General features: G+C 42.6%; 1 protein-coding gene across 10 annotated transcripts in view; it reads right to left on the reverse strand.

Annotated features, from left to right (window-relative positions):
- The window catches only part of NISCH (nischarin), a 191,488-nt gene that overhangs the window by 133,157 nt on the left and 37,545 nt on the right, over positions 1–20,786 (reverse strand). For all 10 annotated transcript variants that reach the window (XR_003856393.1, XM_029599458.1, XM_029599457.1 and 7 more), the window contains exons 5-7: positions 8,400–8,448; positions 6,910–7,073; positions 4,181–4,276 (exon numbers count right to left, since the gene is read on the reverse strand). Coding sequence is in view for 9 of the 10 variants with exons in the window: in XM_029599458.1 (XP_029455318.1) it covers positions 4,181–4,276; positions 6,910–7,073; positions 8,400–8,448 (309 nt within the window). In the remaining variant the exon portion in view is untranslated. The remainder of the gene's footprint in view (positions 1–4,180; positions 4,277–6,909; positions 7,074–8,399; positions 8,449–20,786) is intronic.

The following is a 20,786-nucleotide window of genomic DNA, read 5'->3' on the forward strand; positions in this document are numbered from 1 at the left end:
TGATCAGACAAGCTGAAACTGTTAGTGACCTCTAGATACTGCAACACAGTCCTTCTGACGTCCAGACGCTTTAACTCCTTTTCATGAGGTGCACCTACCTCCAGGTTTGTAAAAGCTGGAAGTTCCACCAACTGACTTAACTGGAATGCTGAAACTACCATCAGCAGAAACAACGGAACCGTCATCAAAAAGGGCTCCCTACATGACAGGGCTTGAAGTTCAGACACCCTTCTGGATGAACAAATCGCCACCAAGAAAACCACCTTCAAAGTTAGACCTTTTATGGGGGCCCTTCTGAAGAGGCTCAAATAGAGTATCACACAACACCTTGAGGACCAAGTTAAGGCTCCAAGAAGGACACACCTTACGAATAGGGGGGGGTGCAAATGTTTTGCCCCTTGGAGGAAACGTACCACGTCTGGATGCACAGCCAGAATGGATTCATGAACCTTACCCCACAAACAAGCCAAGGCAGACACCTGCACCACTGAATCTCGAAGAGGATCAACCCTATGCTGTGTACATCAAGACTTGAAGACTCTCTACACTCGGACATACACCAAGGAAGTAGAGGTCTTGTGAGCTCGCAACAGAGTAGAAATAATATCCTCCGGATATCCTTTCTTCCTTAATTGCCTCCTCTCAAAAGCCTCAAGAGACCATCCACTACTAGACTGACCAGATCCGCAAACCAAGGCCTTCGTGGCCACTCCGGAGCTATGAGAAATACCCTTCCTGGGTGGCGCTCTATTCTCCTTACAACCTTGCCCACCAGAGGCCAAGAAGAAAATACGTAGATCAGAATGTTGTGTGGCCAAGGAAGCACCAGGGCATCGACCCATTCCACTTCGTGCTCTCTTCTGCGACTGAAGAAATGTGGTGCCTTAGCATTCTTCTGGGTTGCCATTATATCCATATGAGGCATGCCCCACCCGCGAGAAATGAGAGTCATTGTTTCCTCTGATAGCTCCCATTCTCCACAATCCAATTGCTGCCGGCTGAGAAAATCCACTTGTACATTGTTGGACCCCACTATGTGCGATGCCGTTATCACGGCCAGATGGTGTTCCACCCAGGTCATCAGTCTCTCCGCTTCCAGAGCAACCGCTCAAGTCTTGGTGCCTCCCTGGCGGTTGATGTAGGCCACCATCATCGCATTGTCTGACAGGACCCTTTCTGCACGGTTGTGCAGAAGGGGAAGAAACACCTCCAGAGCCAACTGCACCGCTCTCATCTCTAAGCGACTGATGGACCAGGTCGCTTCCTCCACTGACCATAGGCCCTGTACTGACTGGGACTAAACACACAGCCTCCCAACCGGAGAGACTCGCATCGGTAGTTACCACCACCCTCTGAGGCACCTCAAGGTCCATCCCGCGGCACAAATGGTCCCAGCCAAGCCACCACGAAAGACTGGACCTGGTGGACCGTAAGTGGTAGTGGAAGATGGAACTGCTCCGATATCGGATCCCACCGGGCTAGCAATGCTTTCTGTAGAGGTCTCATATGAGCAAATGCCCACTGGACCAGCTCCAAGGTCAAGTCCATGGAACAGAGGACCTGCAAGTAATCCCAGACCCTGGGCACTTGGGCCTCCAACAAGTTCTGAACCTGAGCCTGCAGCATGACAATCCACTTCTCCGTGAGAAAGACCTTCCCCACTCAAGTATCAAAACACCCACCCAAGAACTCCAGAACCTGTGAAGAAGAAAGTTGACTCTTGGATAAATTCACTATCCAGCCCAATGATCTCAGGCAATGCATCACTACATCCACCACCTGCCTGCAAAGGTCTTCCGACTTCACTCAGATAAGTCAGTCGTCCAGATATTTGTGCACTAGCATACCCTCTCTTCTGAGGGCTGCCGCCACTACCACCATCACCTTGGTGAAGGTCCTTGGGGCTGTTTCTAGACCAAACAGTAGGGTGCAAAACTGAAAATGCCTCCAGGACCATAAACCAGAGGTACCTCTGATGATCCAGGTGAATCCCTATGTACAGATATGCCTCCATCAGATCCAAGGAAGCCAAAAACTCCCCACTTCGTACTGCTGCTATGACGGACCGCAAAGACTCCATCTGGAAACGGGAAACTCAGCGCTATGTTCACCTTTTTAAATCCAGAATTGGACAAAAGATTCCTTTCTTATTTGGCACCACAAAATAAATGGAATAACGTCCCCATCACCTGCTCCTCACAAGGGACGGGGACAATGGCTTCCAGCATTCACAGTCGTCATATGATTTGCTGAACAATTAGCTTCTTCTCCGCCGAGGTACGAGGAGATCTCAAATAAGTTTCTGAGTGGCCGAGCAAATTCTAAAGTGTAACCTTGTCCTATCACATTTAGAACCCACTGGTCTGACATGATTTTGTCCCACTCGTAAAATTGAATGGGACTGAGGAGTGGGCCGGCCTCACCTCATTGCGCAGGCTTGGTTATGTCACTACCCTGGCCGGGGCTGTCTCGGCTCACTCTGCGCCCATGAAATAGCTGGTTCCAGGACTGCAACCTCCCTGAGGTCTGCCTTTGGCCACCACCGGCAGCTCTGCTCTGGTGGAAACGCCTTTGCCTCCAAAAAACAAGAGCGTACAGTGAGAAATCCTTTGGACCCTTTAGGCTTGTCCTCCAGAAGCTTGTGCACCTTTTTGTCTCCCAGATGCTTTATCAACTGCTCCAAGTCTTCTCCAAACAAAATTTTGCCCTTAAAAGGCAACTCTCCCAGCTGAGCTTTTGACGAGACATCTGCTGACCAGTTTCACAACCAGAGAACTCTCCTAGCCAAGACCACAGACATCATAGTCCTAGAAGAGGTGCGAATGAAGTCATACAAAGTATCCACCCCATAAGTGATCGCAACCTCCAACTGCTCCACCTGTGTAGACTCCTGGGGTGTCAGATTCCTATTACCTTGTAACCATCTCAAACTAGCCTGGAGCATAAAGCTGCTGCAGACAGCCGCTTGAATGCCAAGCGCAGACATCTCGAAAATCTTTTAAAGATGCACCTCAAGCTTCCTATCCTGCAAATCCTTCAGGGCCGCTGCTCCAGCTACCAGAATGGTGGTCTTCTTCATAACCTCTGAGACCAAAGCATCCACCTTTGGCACCCGCAAGAGCTCCGGAGTATCTTCGGGCAAAGGATAAAGCCTATCCATGGCCCTGCTAACCTTAAAGCCAGTCTCCAGAATATCCCACTCACTGACCACCAGCTCCTTAACCGATCTGTGAATAGGGAAAGTCTTGGCTGGACCCCTCAAGCCAGTCATGACTGGATCCACCTCCTCCAGGTCAGCCTGCTCTTGCGGAACAGATATTCCCAATTCCGCCAGGACCGGCGGTATCAGGGCCCCCCCCCCCCCCCCCCCCCGAGTTCCTCCCTTTGAAACTGGCAAACCAACTTGGGATCGTCGCCTTCCACACCAGGACCTTTCCTGAGTCCTCTTCCGGATCCTGTGGAAAGTGAGAAGGGTCAACCTCGGGAGAACTGGACCACCAGCTGTCACTCACGGCGTGGATCAGCGTGCCTTCAAGGGTCCTCAACCCTTGTTCACCCTCCTCTAAAACCAAAGGGATGATCCCACCAGGACCTGCCAACATCATGGGAGGGAATTCCTCCCAAACTATCCTGAAGACTTTTCTTTTTTCTTGCTAGGTACAGATCTGCAGGTTTTGCACCTCCTCTGGAGACAAATACTGAGGAGCTGCAGGTGGCACACCGGGTTAAGAGGCGGTGTCTGCGAAACTTTCTCTGATCTGGGAACAAGCAATTTTAAACAAATGTTTACATACATAAATCTTTGTGATGAGCATTCAGGTAAAAATTAGATTCCAAGAAGGTAGGAATTAGATTCCAAGGAGTTAAATTTCAAAGGAGTTATGTGCATAAATGTTACATACTATCATAGCAAATTTCAAAAGTCATTTACTTGAGTAAAGTGTACTTACGTCATAAATCATATGGACAATTCAATGGCATATATTGCAGCAATTTTCAAATGCCCACTTACTCAAATAAAGTGCATTTACTCAAGTAAAACACAGTTTTACTTATGTAAATGCCTTTTAAATTCAGGCAACAAGTGTCTCCATTTGGAAAAAAGGATTCTCCCAATCTGCAACTAGATGGAAAATCTTTTTAAATTATGACTTGTAGTGAACATCTATTAAAGGCTTACCTCTATTTGCTGTAGAGATTTGAATACAGACAAATCAAAATGCAAAAGGTGCTCCTGTATGTTGCTGGTTCCTACAGGTCCCCTTGTTCCACTTATCTATGAAATATAAGAATTACAAATTAATATACATTTTAAAAAAAAACCTTTAAATAACTGGCTAACACATTTTATGGAATCTCAAAAATAAATATTTGCCCCCCTTCCTATTTTTCTTATACATACAAAGTAATTTTATAACTGTGCAGCTATAGGTGAAGTCTGTATGTGACTTTTACATGAGGATTTTATCCCACATTTTCAAAAGTGAATTCCCGCATAAGTACCCTGGTTCATGCACAAACTCACCTGCACAAAGTGATGCCTGCTCAACAAAAGAATAACTTGTGCGGATTAATTTACATACATATACTTTTTTTTATTTGTTTTATTTTAATAAGTGTGTATCTCAATACCTCATGTCCTTGGGCAAATCACTTTACCCTCTTTTGCCTCAGGTACAAACTTAAGGCCTGGTTTACTAAGGCTTTTCTTCCATTCTGTGTCTATGGGAAAAGTGCTTAGTAAATGAAGGCTTTAGATTGTAAGCCCTAGGGGACAGGGAAATACCTACAGTATCAGAATATAATCCACTTTGAAGGGTCGAAAAGCGGAATAAATATATACTGTTCTTCAGAGCACACAGAAGCATGTGTGAAATCAGGTTATGCACATACTTTTACACACACTGAGTCACGGGTTACTTTATAGCTGTTGTTTTTCCTGCGGATTAATGGCTTTGAAAATTTACCCCATGGAGGACAAGTTTAAAATCTATTTACATGTATAAAACAGTGACTTATGTGCATAAATTGGCTGGATGAAAAATGCCCTCCCACATAAAAACATAAGATATGCCATACTGGGTCAAACCAAGGGTCCATCAAGCCCAGCATCCTGTTTCCAACAGTGACCAATCCAAGTCACAAGTACCTAGCAAGCACCCAAACATTAAACAGATCCCATGCTACTAATGTAGGCAACAAGCAGTGGCTACTCCCTATCGATTAATAGAAGTTTATCGACTTCTCCAGAAACTTATCCAAACCTTTTTTAAACCCAGCTACACTAGTTCTTTAACCACATCCTCTGGTCACGAATTCCAGAGCTTGACTGTTGCTAAAAGTATGTAAAATGTATTGTTATTAGAATCAGAATCTATAGTTGCTGTTGTATCAATCTAGAAAATGTATGAATATGTACTAGATTATATATTTCATGATGCATTGACCTAGAATATGTATGAATATGAAGGAGAATAAGGTTTTGCTGTTGTGATGACCTAGAATATGAAAGCCAACAAAGATGTGAATGATGACCAAGAATTCTAAAGCTGACTTTGTAAACTGTTGTGAACGACAGCATATAAAGCACCTAAATAAATAAAATAATGTGCATGCATTCACATTTAGGAAATATGTTACTGCGAGTAGGTTTGGGAAGTGATTGTAAAATAAAGCATGTATTTGTATTTTCAAGTCTATCAGACTAATTTTAAAACTAGCGCACAGGCGCCCATATATGCACGTCAGTTCCAGAGATACACTGGAATTTTAAATCATGCCCACACTTGCGGACGTATGATTTCAAATACACCTACTGCACTTAAGTATGCTCCTAATTTTAAGAGATTACTCAAGTAAACCTACTTCATGTACCTTCCATAGGACTTTGCCGGCTTTAACGTGCATATGTAAGCGGATTTTAAAACATGCACGCATGAGGGACATTCCCAGTTTTTCCAGTTAGTCCACCAGTTTGCCAGTCAATCTCAAGGTCTTCCCGACCTCTCTGGTTCTTCATCCTGCACTCCCACCCGTTGATTTGGACTCCTCACCCTGTCATATAAGCCCTAAAACGCAATATCTGGACACCTGCTCCTCATCAGGACCAGCACTCCAGTTTTAAAATACAGAGATACGTACATTGCTCTGCCCTAAAATGACCATGTCCCGCCCACATTTTTTGCTCGCGCACACATATACACACATAAATTGCAGCTTTTAAAATCTGAGTTGCTCACGTGCGGCCCATATACACGCATATGTGGGCATTTTATTGGGAGTAACTCTTAAAATCAAACCCTAAGTGCATTATTTTCCTTGTAAACTTTAGCCACAAAAAGCAGATGCAAAAGTCCACGGTGGCACAGTACTTTTGCTAGACTATGGAGTTTACCACATATGGGTTAAACTGTAACTAAATATCTGGCATAAAATTTGAAGATTTAAAATGACTAGCATGAATTTGAAAATAAGCACTCAGAGAAAGGAAAACAAATTTAAAAACCATCTCTGTTTTGGCTTCCTAACTAAACACAAAATGTTTACATTTCCGTTAAATCAGTAAAAACTCTAAGGTAGTTCCAGCTAAGCTTCCTAAGCTTAGAGACCTGATATTTCCTGCTCCAGAAGCATCTCAGTTTTGCATCTTCAAAGAAGGAAACATTTATTCCCTACACTGGAGCACTTTAACTATAAGAGAAAATACTGTTTCACTGGGAGAGTGCTGGACCCTTGGAACAGATTTTCTGTACAGATACAAAGGACATCTTGTAGCTGAGCAAAGAAGAGAGAAGAGCAGAAATTGAGTCGATTTGTATGAACAGACTGGGTGGACCAAAATGTCCTTCTATTCTGACATCTTCATCATCGTCTGAAGTTATGAAGTACTAAGCAGGATGTAATCTTTACCTTTAAATATTTCAGTCTGCATGTAAAATCCAATATGTGACCCAGATCAGTTTTGGCATCTCCATTAACACACGTAGGTTTGCCCTGTCGTAGCTGTTGAGTTATAGCATATAACTGCAGTGGCCTAATGTTAAAAACCTCTCCAGCCAGAAGCAATTGTTCTCCTTTAAACAAACAGAGAGAGGATTATTGCTTAAAAAGCCAATCAATCAGCTTAAAATTTCCCAGAAAGGAAAGAAGCAAACTTTCTTCTCTACATTAAAAACATTTTTCATGGAATATGAAAACATCCAACTCAGGCTTTGATGACTGTGCATGCTCCTTAAAAAACCTGCACTTTATAATCCAATAAGTCCACAACACAAAAGCAAGTATTTGCTTAAGGTTGCCTGGAAAAATACATTGTCCTTTCCGAGCTGCAAGAGTGGGGATTTTCCTTACTAGTGAGGATCTTGCAGGAAGAAGTCTACAGATGTTAATTATATTTTTGCTCATTAACGGCCTGATTTTAAAAGGGCCACACACATAAATAACGAGGGTTATGTGCGTGGACGGGCCTTGCATATGCCACCATGCATTTTTGGAAGGGCCCGGCCACGCGCGTAACCCCCCCCCGAAGTGTCGGGCCGGGACAGCACCATTCGACGCTGTCCGGGGAAGTGCGCAGGCCAGCAGCAGGCTAGCGCATGTAGCTTACTTCTGTTCATCAGAGCAGGTAAGTTACAGAACAAAAACAATAGGGTAGGTAGGGGTCAGGGTGGAGGGGGGGAAGGGAAAGAAGATTAGGTAGGGTTTTAGGGAAGTTTCCTCCCAGTCCCCGTCCCCCCCCCCACGCAAGCGAGTTGCGGGCTGCCTGCACATGTGCACATGGATATTAAAATCTGGCGTGCATGTGTGCGCGGACATCTGATTTTATAACATGCGCACGGTGGTATAAAATCGGTGCGTCCACGTGCGCACGCTGGGAACTGCACGCACATGGATGCATGTTCGCGCGGGTCTTAAAATCGACCCCTTACTTTCTTGCTCATGTGCTACAAAATGAAATTGTATTTTCTGTTCACATCAATACTTAATTTTGTTTCCTGCTGCACCTAGAAATGGTTTTACAATTTTAGATCAATTCTTCTTTTGTTTGTTTTCATGTTGAAAAAAACATTTCACACACTGCAGCAAGAGGCACAGGCTGACTGCAGTCTGCTGACTGGCACACTATGGTCAGATGTTGCCATGGACTTGTCCTCTGAATATTCTTTTCTGTTCTACTGAAAGTACAAATTTTCATTTCTGTTACTCTTCTGCCAATTTATGTAATTTGCTGGGGTTTTTTTTTTTGACAAATCTAGACTTGGCTTTTGTTTTTATGTTCCAAGACAAAAAAGGCAGAGCAAAAAGCATTTGTCAATTTATTTGTTAAAACCATGATTATACAATTGATACAAACTTTTATATAAATGTGTAGAATGTGCAATCAATTTTGAATAAATTACCTCTATGAAAAAGCTCTTCTGATAGTGCTGCTGTGATTCCATTGACCTCCTAAAAACACACAAACAAAAGTCAACATAAAATGAACAAATGTATATTCTAATCTAAGAACCACACATCCAAGGAGATGCAAGAAATTAAATAAGATCCAATTCAATTCATGAATTCAATAGTTATATTTTAATTTTTCAAAACCGGCAGCTCCACTGCTCATCTGTCAAAGTACAGTTCTCAATAGGGTCCCCCGACACGGACCCCGTGTTTCGCCGAACAGGCTGCGTCAGGCGGGATAACAATTTCAGTAACTTGTAAATGACAGCTCAGTCTAACATTTCATACAGCAAGGAGAATTGAATTGGACCTTATTTAATTTCTTGCATCTCCTTGAATGTGTGGATATTGAATTGCTGGAGTGCAATTTCTCTTGCTCCGATTTTTCTGTATTTTGGAATATTCTAATCTAAGAACATAAGAATGTAAGACTTGCCATAATTGGTCACACCAAAGCTCCATCAAGGCCTGAATCATGTTTCCAACTGTGGCCAATCCAGGTCACAAGTACCTGGCAGGATACTAAAGGCTACATAGATTCCATGCTGCTTATCCCAGGGATAAGCAGTGGATTTCTCTAACTCCACTTAATAAAAAAGTGTATGGACTTTTCCTCCAGGAACTTGTCCAAATCATTTTTAAAAACAGCTCCACTAACAGCTTTCACCTATACTCTGGCAGCGAATTCTAGAGCTTAATTATGCATTGAGTAAAAAATTATTTTCTCTTATTAGTTTTAAATGTACACCTTAATAACTTATTTATTTATTTATTTAAGGTTTTTTTTATACCGGCATTCATGAACTCGTTCACATCATGTCGGTTTACAGAAAACAGGGGTGCGGATAATACAACCAAAAAACATAAATAACGTGATGAAGAGAAGCAGTTACAATTAACAAGGGCTAATGAACTGGGAATGTAAGAAATAGAAAGAGATAGAGGAGAATAATTATATACAAAAGTTCAATATAAATATGGTGTCTCATATGTACAGTCTCTGAGTAGAGAGTTTGTTTATGGTGCATATTAGGTAGAGTTCGAGAAGGCTTGTCTGAAAAGCCATGTCTTGAGTCTTTTCCTAAAGGTTAGGAGACATGGTTCGTTTCTGAGTTCTGGAGGGATGGAATTCCATAACTGTGGGCCTGCGGTGGAAAGGGCTCGGTCTCTTAAGGTGCTGTGATTAGTGGTTTTCGTGGGTGGAACAATGAGGCATCCTCTGTAGGCTTCCCTGGTCGGTCTTGTGGATTTGTGGAAGCGGGGAGGAATTTGTAGATCGATTGTGGTATGTTGGTGAATGATTTTGTATATCAAGGTGATGGATTTATAAATGACTCTGAAATGAATTGGTAACCAGTGGAGGTCTTGTAGCACTGGGGAGATATGGTCTCTTTTCTTAGTGTTTGTCAGTAGTCGGGCTGCTGCGTTTTGGACCATTTGGAGCGGTTTTGTGTATGAGGAGGGGAGGCCAAGTAAAGTGGAGCAGCAGTAGTCCAATTTTGAGAAAATGAGGGCTTGGAGGATGGTTCTGAAGTCTTTGGCATGGAAGAGTGGTCTTATCCTTTTTAAAACTTGCAGTTTATAGAAACAGTCTTTGGTGGTTTTATTGATGTGGGCTTTGAAGTTTAGTTTATTGTCGATTAGCACACCTAGATCTCTTACATGAGTGGTTTGTAGGTTGTTTGGCAGAGAGGTTGTGAGATTGTTATCAGGAGTTATGAGTAATACTTCAGTTTTGGCAGAGTTTAGTACCAGATTGAGGCTGTTGAGGAGGTTTTTGATTTCTAGGTGACAGGATTCCCAGTATTCAAGGGTTTTTGAGTATGATTCTTTGATGGGGATCAGGATCTGGATGTCATCTGCATAGAGAAAGTGTATTAACTTGAGGTTGATGAGGTGTGTCCCCTAGTCCAGGGGTGGGCAAATGACAGTCCACAGGCTAAACCCAGCCCTCCTTCTACTGAATTTAGCCCATTATCTCCACAATGGCCTGACATTGTGAGTCTTTGTTGATGACACCATCCTGGTTGTTGGTGGGCAGTGATGACATCCTCCTTAGCATAGGCGTAAGAAGAACGCCACCCCAGAGTCAGCAATTAAAATAGCAGGAAGAGGAGCAGCATCTTGGCTGCACCGGAATTGGCGCATGCTGATAACCAACAAAAGAAGGCCCTTGCGGCCACCAGCGGACTTCATCCCACCAGCGGCCAAAAAACAGAGAGAGAGGCCCATGTGGCGATGACAGCATCAGCATAAGAGCGAGAGAGGCTCCGAGGCTGGGAGATGGGAGCCTGCCTGGATGTATGTGTGAATGAATGGGAACCTGCCTGGAGGTCCGTGAGTGTGTGAGAATGAATGGGAGTTTGCCTGATGCGGTGTGTATATGTGAGGGAGCCAGAGAGAATGAGTGCATGTGTGAGAGTGTGAGTTAGAGTGTGTGAAGGAACCAGTGACAGTGAATGCATGTATGTGTATATGAGTGGGTGAGGCAACACTGTGTGTGGGTCAAAGAAAGAGAGCACATGTGTGTGCAACAACCTCCCTTCCTCTCTGTCTGCTATTCATGAAAATCTGAGAGCATCTAGAAATCAAAAAGTTCCCTGGTATGGAAAGCAGGGAATCTTTTAAAGTCCTTACTAGTTTTAATTATTGGGTATTATTTGATGCATCTATTTTGAAATATTTTATGAGTGTTTGGAACATTTTTTTTTTTTATCAGTTTTTAATTATTTGATGTTATTCTATTTAACTGTTTTGAATTATTCTTTTTAACGGTATGGTTGCTGCTTTATTCTTCTCACTGTGCCATTGTAAACACCCCCTGCCTCAGCCCCTGGCTCCGATAGGCACCAGTAATGTGATCCTGTTTAAAAAAAATATGCCCACCCCTGCCCTAATCTTTCTACTTTTTGTTACAGTAAATAGTCGATTCACGTTTATTCGTCTACTCCACAATCTTCATATGTATACTTTGCACCAAATCTGATAACACAATGAACCTCTTAACTTTTTGGGAAACATGAGAACCAATCAGCAGAATATACGTTCTTCACCTGGCTTCCTTGGCCTACTGCAAATTGCTTATTAGCTAAGAACTTAAGACGTGCCATACTGGGTCAGACCAAGGGCCGTTAAGCCCAGCATCCTGTCTCAGACAAGAGGCCAATTTCAAAAAATAGATCAAATTTCTTTTGCTCATTCCTAACAAGAACTGGGTTTCCCAGAATCACCTAGTTAATAACCGTTAATGGCCTTTTCCTCTAGAAACTTGTCCAAAGCCCTTTTAAACCCTGCTATGCTAGTTGTTGTTGACGACAACCTCTGGCAACAAATTCCACAGTTTAATTGTGTGAGTAAAAAAAAAAAAAAATACTCTTTCCAATTTGTTTTAAATCTACCACTTCTTAGATCACACGAAGTGTCCCCTAGTCCTAGGATTATCTGAAATGTTCCCTATTTATCTTTTCTGCTCCAATCATGATTTTAAAAACCTCTATCATATCTCCTCTTAGTTGTCTCTTCTGCAAGATGAAGGGCCCTATCTTGTTTAGCCTTTCCTCATAAAGGAGCCATTCCACCCCTCCACCATTTTTGTTGCTCTTCTCTACTATATTTTTCTAATTCTGCCATATCATTTTTCAGATGGGCAATTAGAACTACACACAATTCTCAAAGTGCAGTAGCCCCATAAACCTTTAGAGGCGCATTAAAAAGCTGTCCGTTTTAGTTGTTATTCCTTGCCAAATAATCCCTAACATTCTATTTGTTTTTTTGCCTGCTGTGAACAATGAGCTGAGGATTTCAATATCCACAATGACCCCAACATCCTTTTCCTGGGTACTTGCTTATGTCATTTTTTTTTTTTTTTTTAATCTAAAATTGGGGTTAGTTTTCCCTAAGTGAATCACTTTGCACTAGTCCACATTAAATTTAATTTGCCATTTAGATGCCCAGTTTTCCAGTTCCAGAAGGTTTTTCTGCAATTCCTCAGTCTGCCTGTGTAACTACTTTGAATACTTTTGTGGCATCTGAAAATTGATCACTTTACTAGTCGCTCCCTTTTCCAGATCATTAATAAGTGAATTGAACAACAGGTCTTAAGACAGATCCCTGGGTCATTCCACTCACTAATCATCTTCCTCCACTGAGAGAACAGACCATTTAGACCTGCTGTTTCCTATCTTTTAACTAGTTACTAATCCAGAGTAAGACATCAACTCCTAGCCCATTACTTTTTAGTTTTCTCAGAAGTTTTTCATGTGGCACTTTGTCAAAAACTTCTCTAAATCCAAATACTCTATATTGATTGGCTCACCTTTATCCATGTGCCTATTTAGAAACATAGAAACATGACATCAGAAAAAGACCACATGGCTCATCCAGTCTGCTCATGCATCCAATTAATTTAGCATTATAATTCTTATCACTTCCTTAGAGATCCCCTGTATTTATCCCATGCTTTCTTGAATTCAGACACTGTTTTTGGCACCATCACCTCCACTGGGAGGCTGTTCCACACATCTACCACCCTCTCTGTAAAGAAATATTTCTTAAGATTACCCCTGAGTCTACCCCCTTTCAACCTCATCTCATGACCCCTCATTCTAGAGCCTCCTTTCCATTGAATGAGACTCACCTCCTGTGCATGGAAACCTTTGAGATATTTGAATGTCTCTATCATATCTCCCCTATCTCACCTTTCCTCTAGGACAGTGGATCCCCAACCTTTTTTGCACCAGGGACTGGCTTCAAGCAAGACTATTTTTCCAAGGCCCACTGGGGGTGGGCGGGGTGGGGATGGGGCAGGGGCGGGGCTTTGGTCATATGGGGGCAGGATTTTAGTGCATACTTATCATTTAATTATGACATTTATAATGTGAATGTGACTCAACTCACCATAGGTTCAGAATGAGTGGGAGCACCGGGCTTGTTTCCCTGGATCAGTGGGAGCACTGGGCTTGTTTTCCTGCAACAAGATGGTCCCATCTAGGGGTGATGGGAGATCGTGACACCCGAAGTGTGTTCCTTATGTCCAGTCTACTCCGTAATCTCGTTTTTGCTGTTGTCATTGCAGAAAACCCAGTTTCACAAAGATAGGATGTTGGAAATGGAAGCAGAGTTTTCAGTGCTTTTGTGGTGATCTCAGGATATTCTGCCTTGACTTTAATCCAGAACGTTGGGAGATTTGAAGTCTCAAACAAACTTTTAAGGCTTCCATCATTTGCAATCTCAAGCACGGACAAGGTCGATTCACAAATGGGTTGCGAATCCATTCCTTCCTAGTTCGTGGGTCTTTTGTGGTTGGAAGGTAACGCTCAAACTCTACTGAAAGCTGAGATAGGTGATCATGCACCAGCTGGAAGAATGAAGGCTCAGGCTCGGTCTCTGCTAATGTTTGAAACATGTCAAATATCCCTGTTCTCACTCGCCATCCCCAAACTTCCAGTTTGGCTTTGAATGCAGCAACTTTATCTGCCAACTTGAAGGCAGCTGTCATTCTCCCCTGAAGTGACAGATTAAGTTCGTTCAACAAGTTGAATATGTCACACAAGTAAGCAAGTTTTGTGACCCATTCCTTACTACTGAAATGTGCTGCAAGTGGCGATTTTTTTTCTAGAAGAAATCTATTAAGCGGTTCTCGTAACTCAAAAACTCTGGCCAGTGCTCTACCTTTAGAAAGCCATCTGACTTCTGTGTGTAAGAGAAGACGTTTGTGCTCCGCGTCCATCTCCTCACAGAGCTGCTCGAACAGACGCGAGTTAAGGGCATGTGCTTTGATGTGATTAATAACTTTAATCACATCTTGCAAAACGCTGTTAAGTTCAGGTGGCATTTTTCGGCTTGCCAGCATTTCTCTATGGATGACACAGTGCGTAGACTCACGTTCAGACGCAACCTCTTTGACCCGAGTAGTTAAACCAGAAAGCCGTCCAGTCATGGCAGCTGCTCCGTCCATGCATATACGGACACAAAATGACCAGTTTAATTTTCCTGATATATAATCATCCAAAGACTTGAATAGTTCTGCACCTGTGGTGTTGGCTGGCAACAATAATGCACATAACATATCCTCATGCGCATCCTCCTGAAAAATATATCGCACATAAACAAGCATCATTGCCTTGTTGTCAACGTCAGTAGACTCGTCAACCTGGATTGCGTACCATGGTGACGCATTAATCCTAACAATTATACCTTGATGTCTTCTGCTATTTCATTAATTCATCTAGTGACAGTGCTCACTGAAAGAGGAACCTGTGCCACCTTTTTAACTGCAGCATCTCCTAAAAGTTCATGGCAAATGTCCTTAGCAGCAGGCAGGATCAACTCTTCACCAATAGTGAAGGGCTTCTTAGCCTTGGCAATGCGGTTAGCCGCTAAGAATGATGCTCTCAGTGCAGACACATTTGTTGATGTGGTGGCCTTCAATAATTGCTTCTGTCCATCGTGTTCATGTTTTTTTCTTTCAAAAAACTCCAAAGGCTTGTCTTTTGATGCAGGGTGCTTGGTCTGTAAGTGGGGAACCAGTTTTGAAGGCTTCATGGCCTCGTTGAATAGCCGGTCGCCACATATCAGACAGAGTGGGCTTGGGGCCTGTGAATCACCTGTTGTGATGAACCCATAATTTAAGTAGGACTCATTGTATTTTCTTTTAAATGCAGCTTTTTTTTTTTTTTTTTTTTAAGCAGTCATGGAGTCTTCATCTGTCTCATCATTGGGTCTTTCTCCCTTTTCAAAGAAGCTCTCCAGCAAGGTTTGTTTTTTACTCATTTTACAAGGGTTTGAGGCGGAGGCATAGTGTGCCCCTAACGCTGAAAGATGGCTACTGCTGCTGACGACGGGCACTACTGAAGATGATGACTTCTACTGCTGCTATTGGACACGGCCACTGCTGCTATTAAGGATGTCTGCTATGATTTTTAACTGTTATTTGCTTTTTTTTTCACTTTTTTAACCAGCAAATCTGCTGCTGGGCCGCACCACACCACAACACAGCTACAGGTGTCACACAGGCGGGAAAACTGACATCATATCTAGCTGCCCACTAGCATCCAGAGCTCCTCCCCCTCCAACTCGCAGAACATACAGCTAGCAGGAGGGGAAAGAGGGCTGGACACATATGAAGTTCTTGTCCCTGCTCCTGTCTGAGCAAATTCTGCAAGTAGAGTAGCAGCACTGTACATTGAGCCTCAGTGTACAGCACTGCTACTTAGCAGCACTATACACCAAACAGCGCTGTAGACCGGGGGGGTGCTGGCGGGACCTCGGTGTACAGCGCTGTAGACCAGGTCCCGCCAGGAACTATGCCAGGAGCCACGACACTGTGGCCAGATCGCCAACCCGCCCCCACCGTGCCCCACATAATGTGCTGTGCCGGGAGCCACGTCTACTGAGGCCAGCCCGCCGCCCCACCCCGTGACATTTAAAATGTCATGGCTCCCAGCAGAGAACATTATGTGGGGTATGACTGGGCGGGGCAGCATCCACTCCACGTGTGCTCTGAGTCGCCGCAGAGCAGAGCACACTGTCAGTGTTTAGTGCTGGTCTGCGGCGGCGCCGCGGACCGGCAAAAACCCTTCAATGGCCTGGTCCTGGTCCGCGGACCGGTGGTTGGGGACCCCTGCTCTAGGATATACATACTTAGATCTTTAAGTCTATTCCCATATACTTTAGAACGAAGACCACTGACCATTTTAGTAGCTACCCTTTGGACTGACTCCATCCTGTTTATATCCTTTTGAAGGTGCGGTCTCCTGAATTGTACACAGTATTCCAAGTGAGGTTTTACCAGGGACCTATATAGGGCAGTATCACCTCCATTTTTCTGCTGACCATTACTCTCCCTATGCAACCAAGCATCTTTCTGGCTTTATTGTCACTTTATCCACCTGTCTGGCCACCTTAAGATCATGAGATACAATCACCCCCAGATCCCGCTCTTCCTTTGTGCTTAGAATTTCACCTCCAATACTGTACCTTTCCCTTGGGTTTTGCACCCTAAATACATTAATCTGTATTTTTAGCATTAAATCTTAGCTGTCAGACCTTAGACCATTTCTAAAGCTTCACTAGATCCCTCCTCATGTTTTCCATTACTTCCTGGCTGTCCGCTCTTGTTACAAATTTTGGTTTCATGGGCTAAAAGATACATTTTTACCCGACAACCGTTCAGTTATGTTACTCACAAAAATGTTGAAACGAACCAGTCTAAGGACCGATCCCTGAGGTACAGCACTAGTAACAACCCTCTCCTCAGAGAAAACTCCATTTACCACTACCCTTTGTTGCCTCCCACTCAGCCAGTTTCTAACCCAGTCAGTCACTCTAGGATCCATACCAAGGGCGCACAATTTATTTATAAGTCTTCTGTGTGGAACCATGTCAAAGGCCTTGCTGAAATCCAAGTACACTACATCTAGTGCTCTCTCTTGATCCAGCTCTCTGGTCACCCAGTCAAAGAAACTGATCAGATTCCTCTGACAAGATTTACCTCTGGTAAACCATGCTGCCTTGGATCTTGCAATCCATTGGATTCAAAAAATTGTACTGTCATCTGTTTTAGCAACGGTTCCATTAGTTTGCTCACCACAGAGTTCAGACTAACTGGCCTGTAATTCCTAGCTTCCTCCTTACTTCCACTTTCATGAATAGGAACCACATCCACCTTTTTCCAGTCCTCCGGAACTACTCCAGACTCTAAGAAAGCATTGAAAAGTTCAACCAGTGGAGCTGCCAGGACATCTCAAGTTAAGAACATAAGAGAACATAAGAAAATGCCATACTGGGTCAGACCAAGGATCCATCAAGCCCAGCATCCTGTTTCCAACAGTAGCCAATCCAGGCTACAATTAACCTGGCAGGTACCCAAAAACTAATCATATCCCATGCTACTGATACTAGTAATAGCAGTGGCTATTTTCTAAGTCAACTTGATTATAGCAGGTAATGGACATCTCCTCCAAGAACTTATCCAAACCTTGTTTAAACCCAGCTACACTAACTGTACGAACCAAGTTCCCTTAGTACTCTTGGATGTATCCCATCTGGCCCCATCGCCTTATCTACTTTAAGTTTAGTTAGCTCCTCACAAACACACTGTTCTGAAAATCAACTGAGGTTTACCTTATTTCCTCAAAAATATCTAATCTGTTATTAAAGCCTGACTTCTCTTTGCTAAATTCTTCCTGGTTCTTCCTCATTAACATACAATTAAAAAGAGTCCTTCATACACCTTCATTCTTAAAGAATGGGTATCAGGAAGCCAGACACATGAGACTGAAAAAGTGTCCCCATCAGTCTTCTCAATCATGTACTCAGAAGTTAATCATTCATCATCAATTCACCATTTTTTCTTCTTTTTTTTTTTTTGTATACAAATAAACATTTAAAGTATCTAAAAAAATAGTGCTTTAACCCAGTTCCCCATTAAGCCATTTTAACCATATGACCAGTAATTGTGTTCTTAATTATAGCTTCCACCATTTTGCCTTGCACAGATATCAGGCTCACTGGTCTGTAGTTACTTGGATCACCCCTGGAGCCCTTTTTGAAAACTGGTATTATATTTGCTACACTCTAGTCCTCAGGTAATTGGGTACCAATTACCAGGTGGTCTGCAGTTTCATGTTTGAGTTCCTTTAGAACTCTCGGGTGAATACTATTACGTCCCGGTGATTTGTTACAATTTAGTTTGTCAAATTTCCCAAGCATTTTTTCTAGATTCACACTGATTTGATTCAGTTCCTTAGAGTCATCACCTAAAAAAAAAATGGTTCAAGCATGAGTATCTCCCATCATCATCCTCTGTAAAAACTGAAGCAAAAAATTAATTTAGTTTCTCTGCTTTAGCATTATTCTCCCTTGCTGGTTATTTGTTTCTAATATACTTAGAAAAGTTTTTATTATTTCATTTTACCTCTTTGGCAAGGCTATTCACATATTCTTTCTTGGCCAGTTTAATTGTTTTACACAATTGGGCAGTGCTTGTATGCCTATTTTCCTCATTAGGCCCTGCTTTTCATTTTTTTTTAAGATGCCTTTTTGGCTTTGATAGCCTCTTTCACAGCACCATTTAGCCATGCTAGCAGATGCTTGTCCTTCTTTTAACTTTTTTAAATTTGTGGAATACATTTTACCTGGGCTTCCAAAATGATGTTTTTAAACAGTCTCCATGCCTCATGCAGACTTAACTCTGCTCATTGTAGTTTTCTTCCAACTAGTTTCCTCATCTTATTGGAGCAGTTGCTCCAAGAAGCACTCATTTATGGTGTCTAGAAATGATCTTCTAGTCATGCTCTGATGATGCATTCACCCAATTGAAATCCACCATTATCATTGTGTTTCCATGTTTAATAGTCTGTCAAATCTGTTTCAACATGTCACAATCTGTTTCACAATCTTACGGGCCGATACAGTAAAAATCGCGGGAGAGCAGGCGAGTGCCCGCTCTCCTATGTCTGCGATACAGTAAAAAAAATTATTTAAATTAGGCCCGGCGGTAAAAAGAGGCGCTAGGGACACTAGCGCGTCCCTAGCACCTCTTTTCGGACAGGAGCGGCGGCTGTCAGCGGGTTTGACAGCCAACGCTCAATTTTGCCGGCTGACAGCCAAGGGTTCGGAAACCCGCGGGCCTATTTCAATTTTTTTTTTTTTTTACTTTTTTAAACTTTCGGGACCTCCGACTTAATATCGCCATGATATTACGTCGGAGGGTGCACAGAAAAGCAGTTTTTACTGCGCACTCTCCCGGTACCCGGAGAAATTAGCGCCTACCTTTGGGTAGGCGCTAATTTCTGAAAGTAAAATGTGAGGCTTGGCTGCACATTTTACTTTCTGAATCGCGCGGGAATACCTAATAGGGCCATCAACATGCATTTGCATGTTGTGGGCGCTATTAGGTTCGGGGGGGGTTGGACACACGTTTTGGACGCGCTATTACCCCTTACTGAATAAGGGGTAAAGCTAGCGCGTCGAAAACGCGCATCCAAATGCCGGCTAACAGTGCAGGGCACTATATTGGCCTGTTAATTAGGTAGATGTTAGTAGCCACCCAGTGCTATGCTCTTCCTGTTTGTGCATGGAATTGCTATCGATAAAGATTCCAGATTGCAGTTTGTATTCTGCAGAATCTGTGTCCTACTTGATTCTATTGAGTCCTTGACATATCATGCCACACCACCATCACCACTTCTATCTGCCCTGTCGTTTTAATATAAATTTGTATCCTTGTATCACTGTGTCCCATTAGTTGTCCTTTTTCTACCATGTCTCTGAGATGCCTATTATGTCAATATCTTCCTCTACTATCAAATATTCTATCACAACTTGTTTTTTTAGACTTATGGTATTTGCCTACAGACAAGTAAATGAATTCCTTTTAAAATGCCTTTTACTGGTAGTTGATTCAGGTAATTAGAGATCAATCTGTTTTTTCCCTACGGTTTTAGGACAATTAATTTCTCTTCTTTAAAAGTATCCTTTGTGGATATCCCACTCCAAACCATGTGGTCCTGGGTGACTGTCAAGTTTCTCAATAGTTTAGTTTAAAGGTTGCTCTATTTCTTTTTAATAGTATTTGTATACCAAACTATCTAATCACCTATTGCTTCTCAAAGCTCAAAAATCTAATGCTTGCTTATCTGTTAAGCTATTAAGATGAAATACAAATATTTGTCAGATTAAAGGGGCAACACTTATAAAAGTAACTACAGAAATAATGAGTTTCATTCAATGCATACAAACAATAATTTATCTAATCAACAAGAGAGATCTAAAAAGGCAATGAAATCGAAGGCATTACTAGTGGGAAATTTTAATCTACTGGCTGTGGACCGGCACATCAGTTAGAAGTAGAGAAATCCTGGATTCCTTTCTAGGGCACTCCTCAGTGGTAATGGAACATACGGGATGGGAGAATAGGGAAGTGGGGATAATACAGGACCTGGTAACATTAGAAACAAAGGAAAGAAAGATCATAGAAAAGGTCAGGGTCCTAAAATTCAGCAGTAGCAACTTTATTAAAATGGGGGAGCATTTTAAGGAGGCACTGACAAGGTGGGAAAAATCTGTGTAGTAGAACAGTGAGTTAAATTATAAGGTACCATTGTAAGGGCTACAAATCTTTGTGCTTGGAAAGTAAATAAAAGTAAAATGAATAGGAGACACCTGAAAAAAGTAAAAGAAAAAAAAATCAGCCTTTCAAAAGCACAAGGGATCTCAGAAATAGGTCAGGAAAGAATATCTGGAAAAGCTGACAGAAGCAGGGAAGGTAGTCATCATGGCAAAGGTGCAAACAAAAAAAAAAAAAAAAAAGGTGAGTGGTATGCCAGTGAAAAAAG

Source organism: Rhinatrema bivittatum, chromosome 4 (assembly GCF_901001135.1).
Source record: "Rhinatrema bivittatum chromosome 4, aRhiBiv1.1, whole genome shotgun sequence".
Lineage (NCBI taxonomy): Eukaryota > Metazoa > Chordata > Amphibia > Gymnophiona > Rhinatrematidae > Rhinatrema > Rhinatrema bivittatum.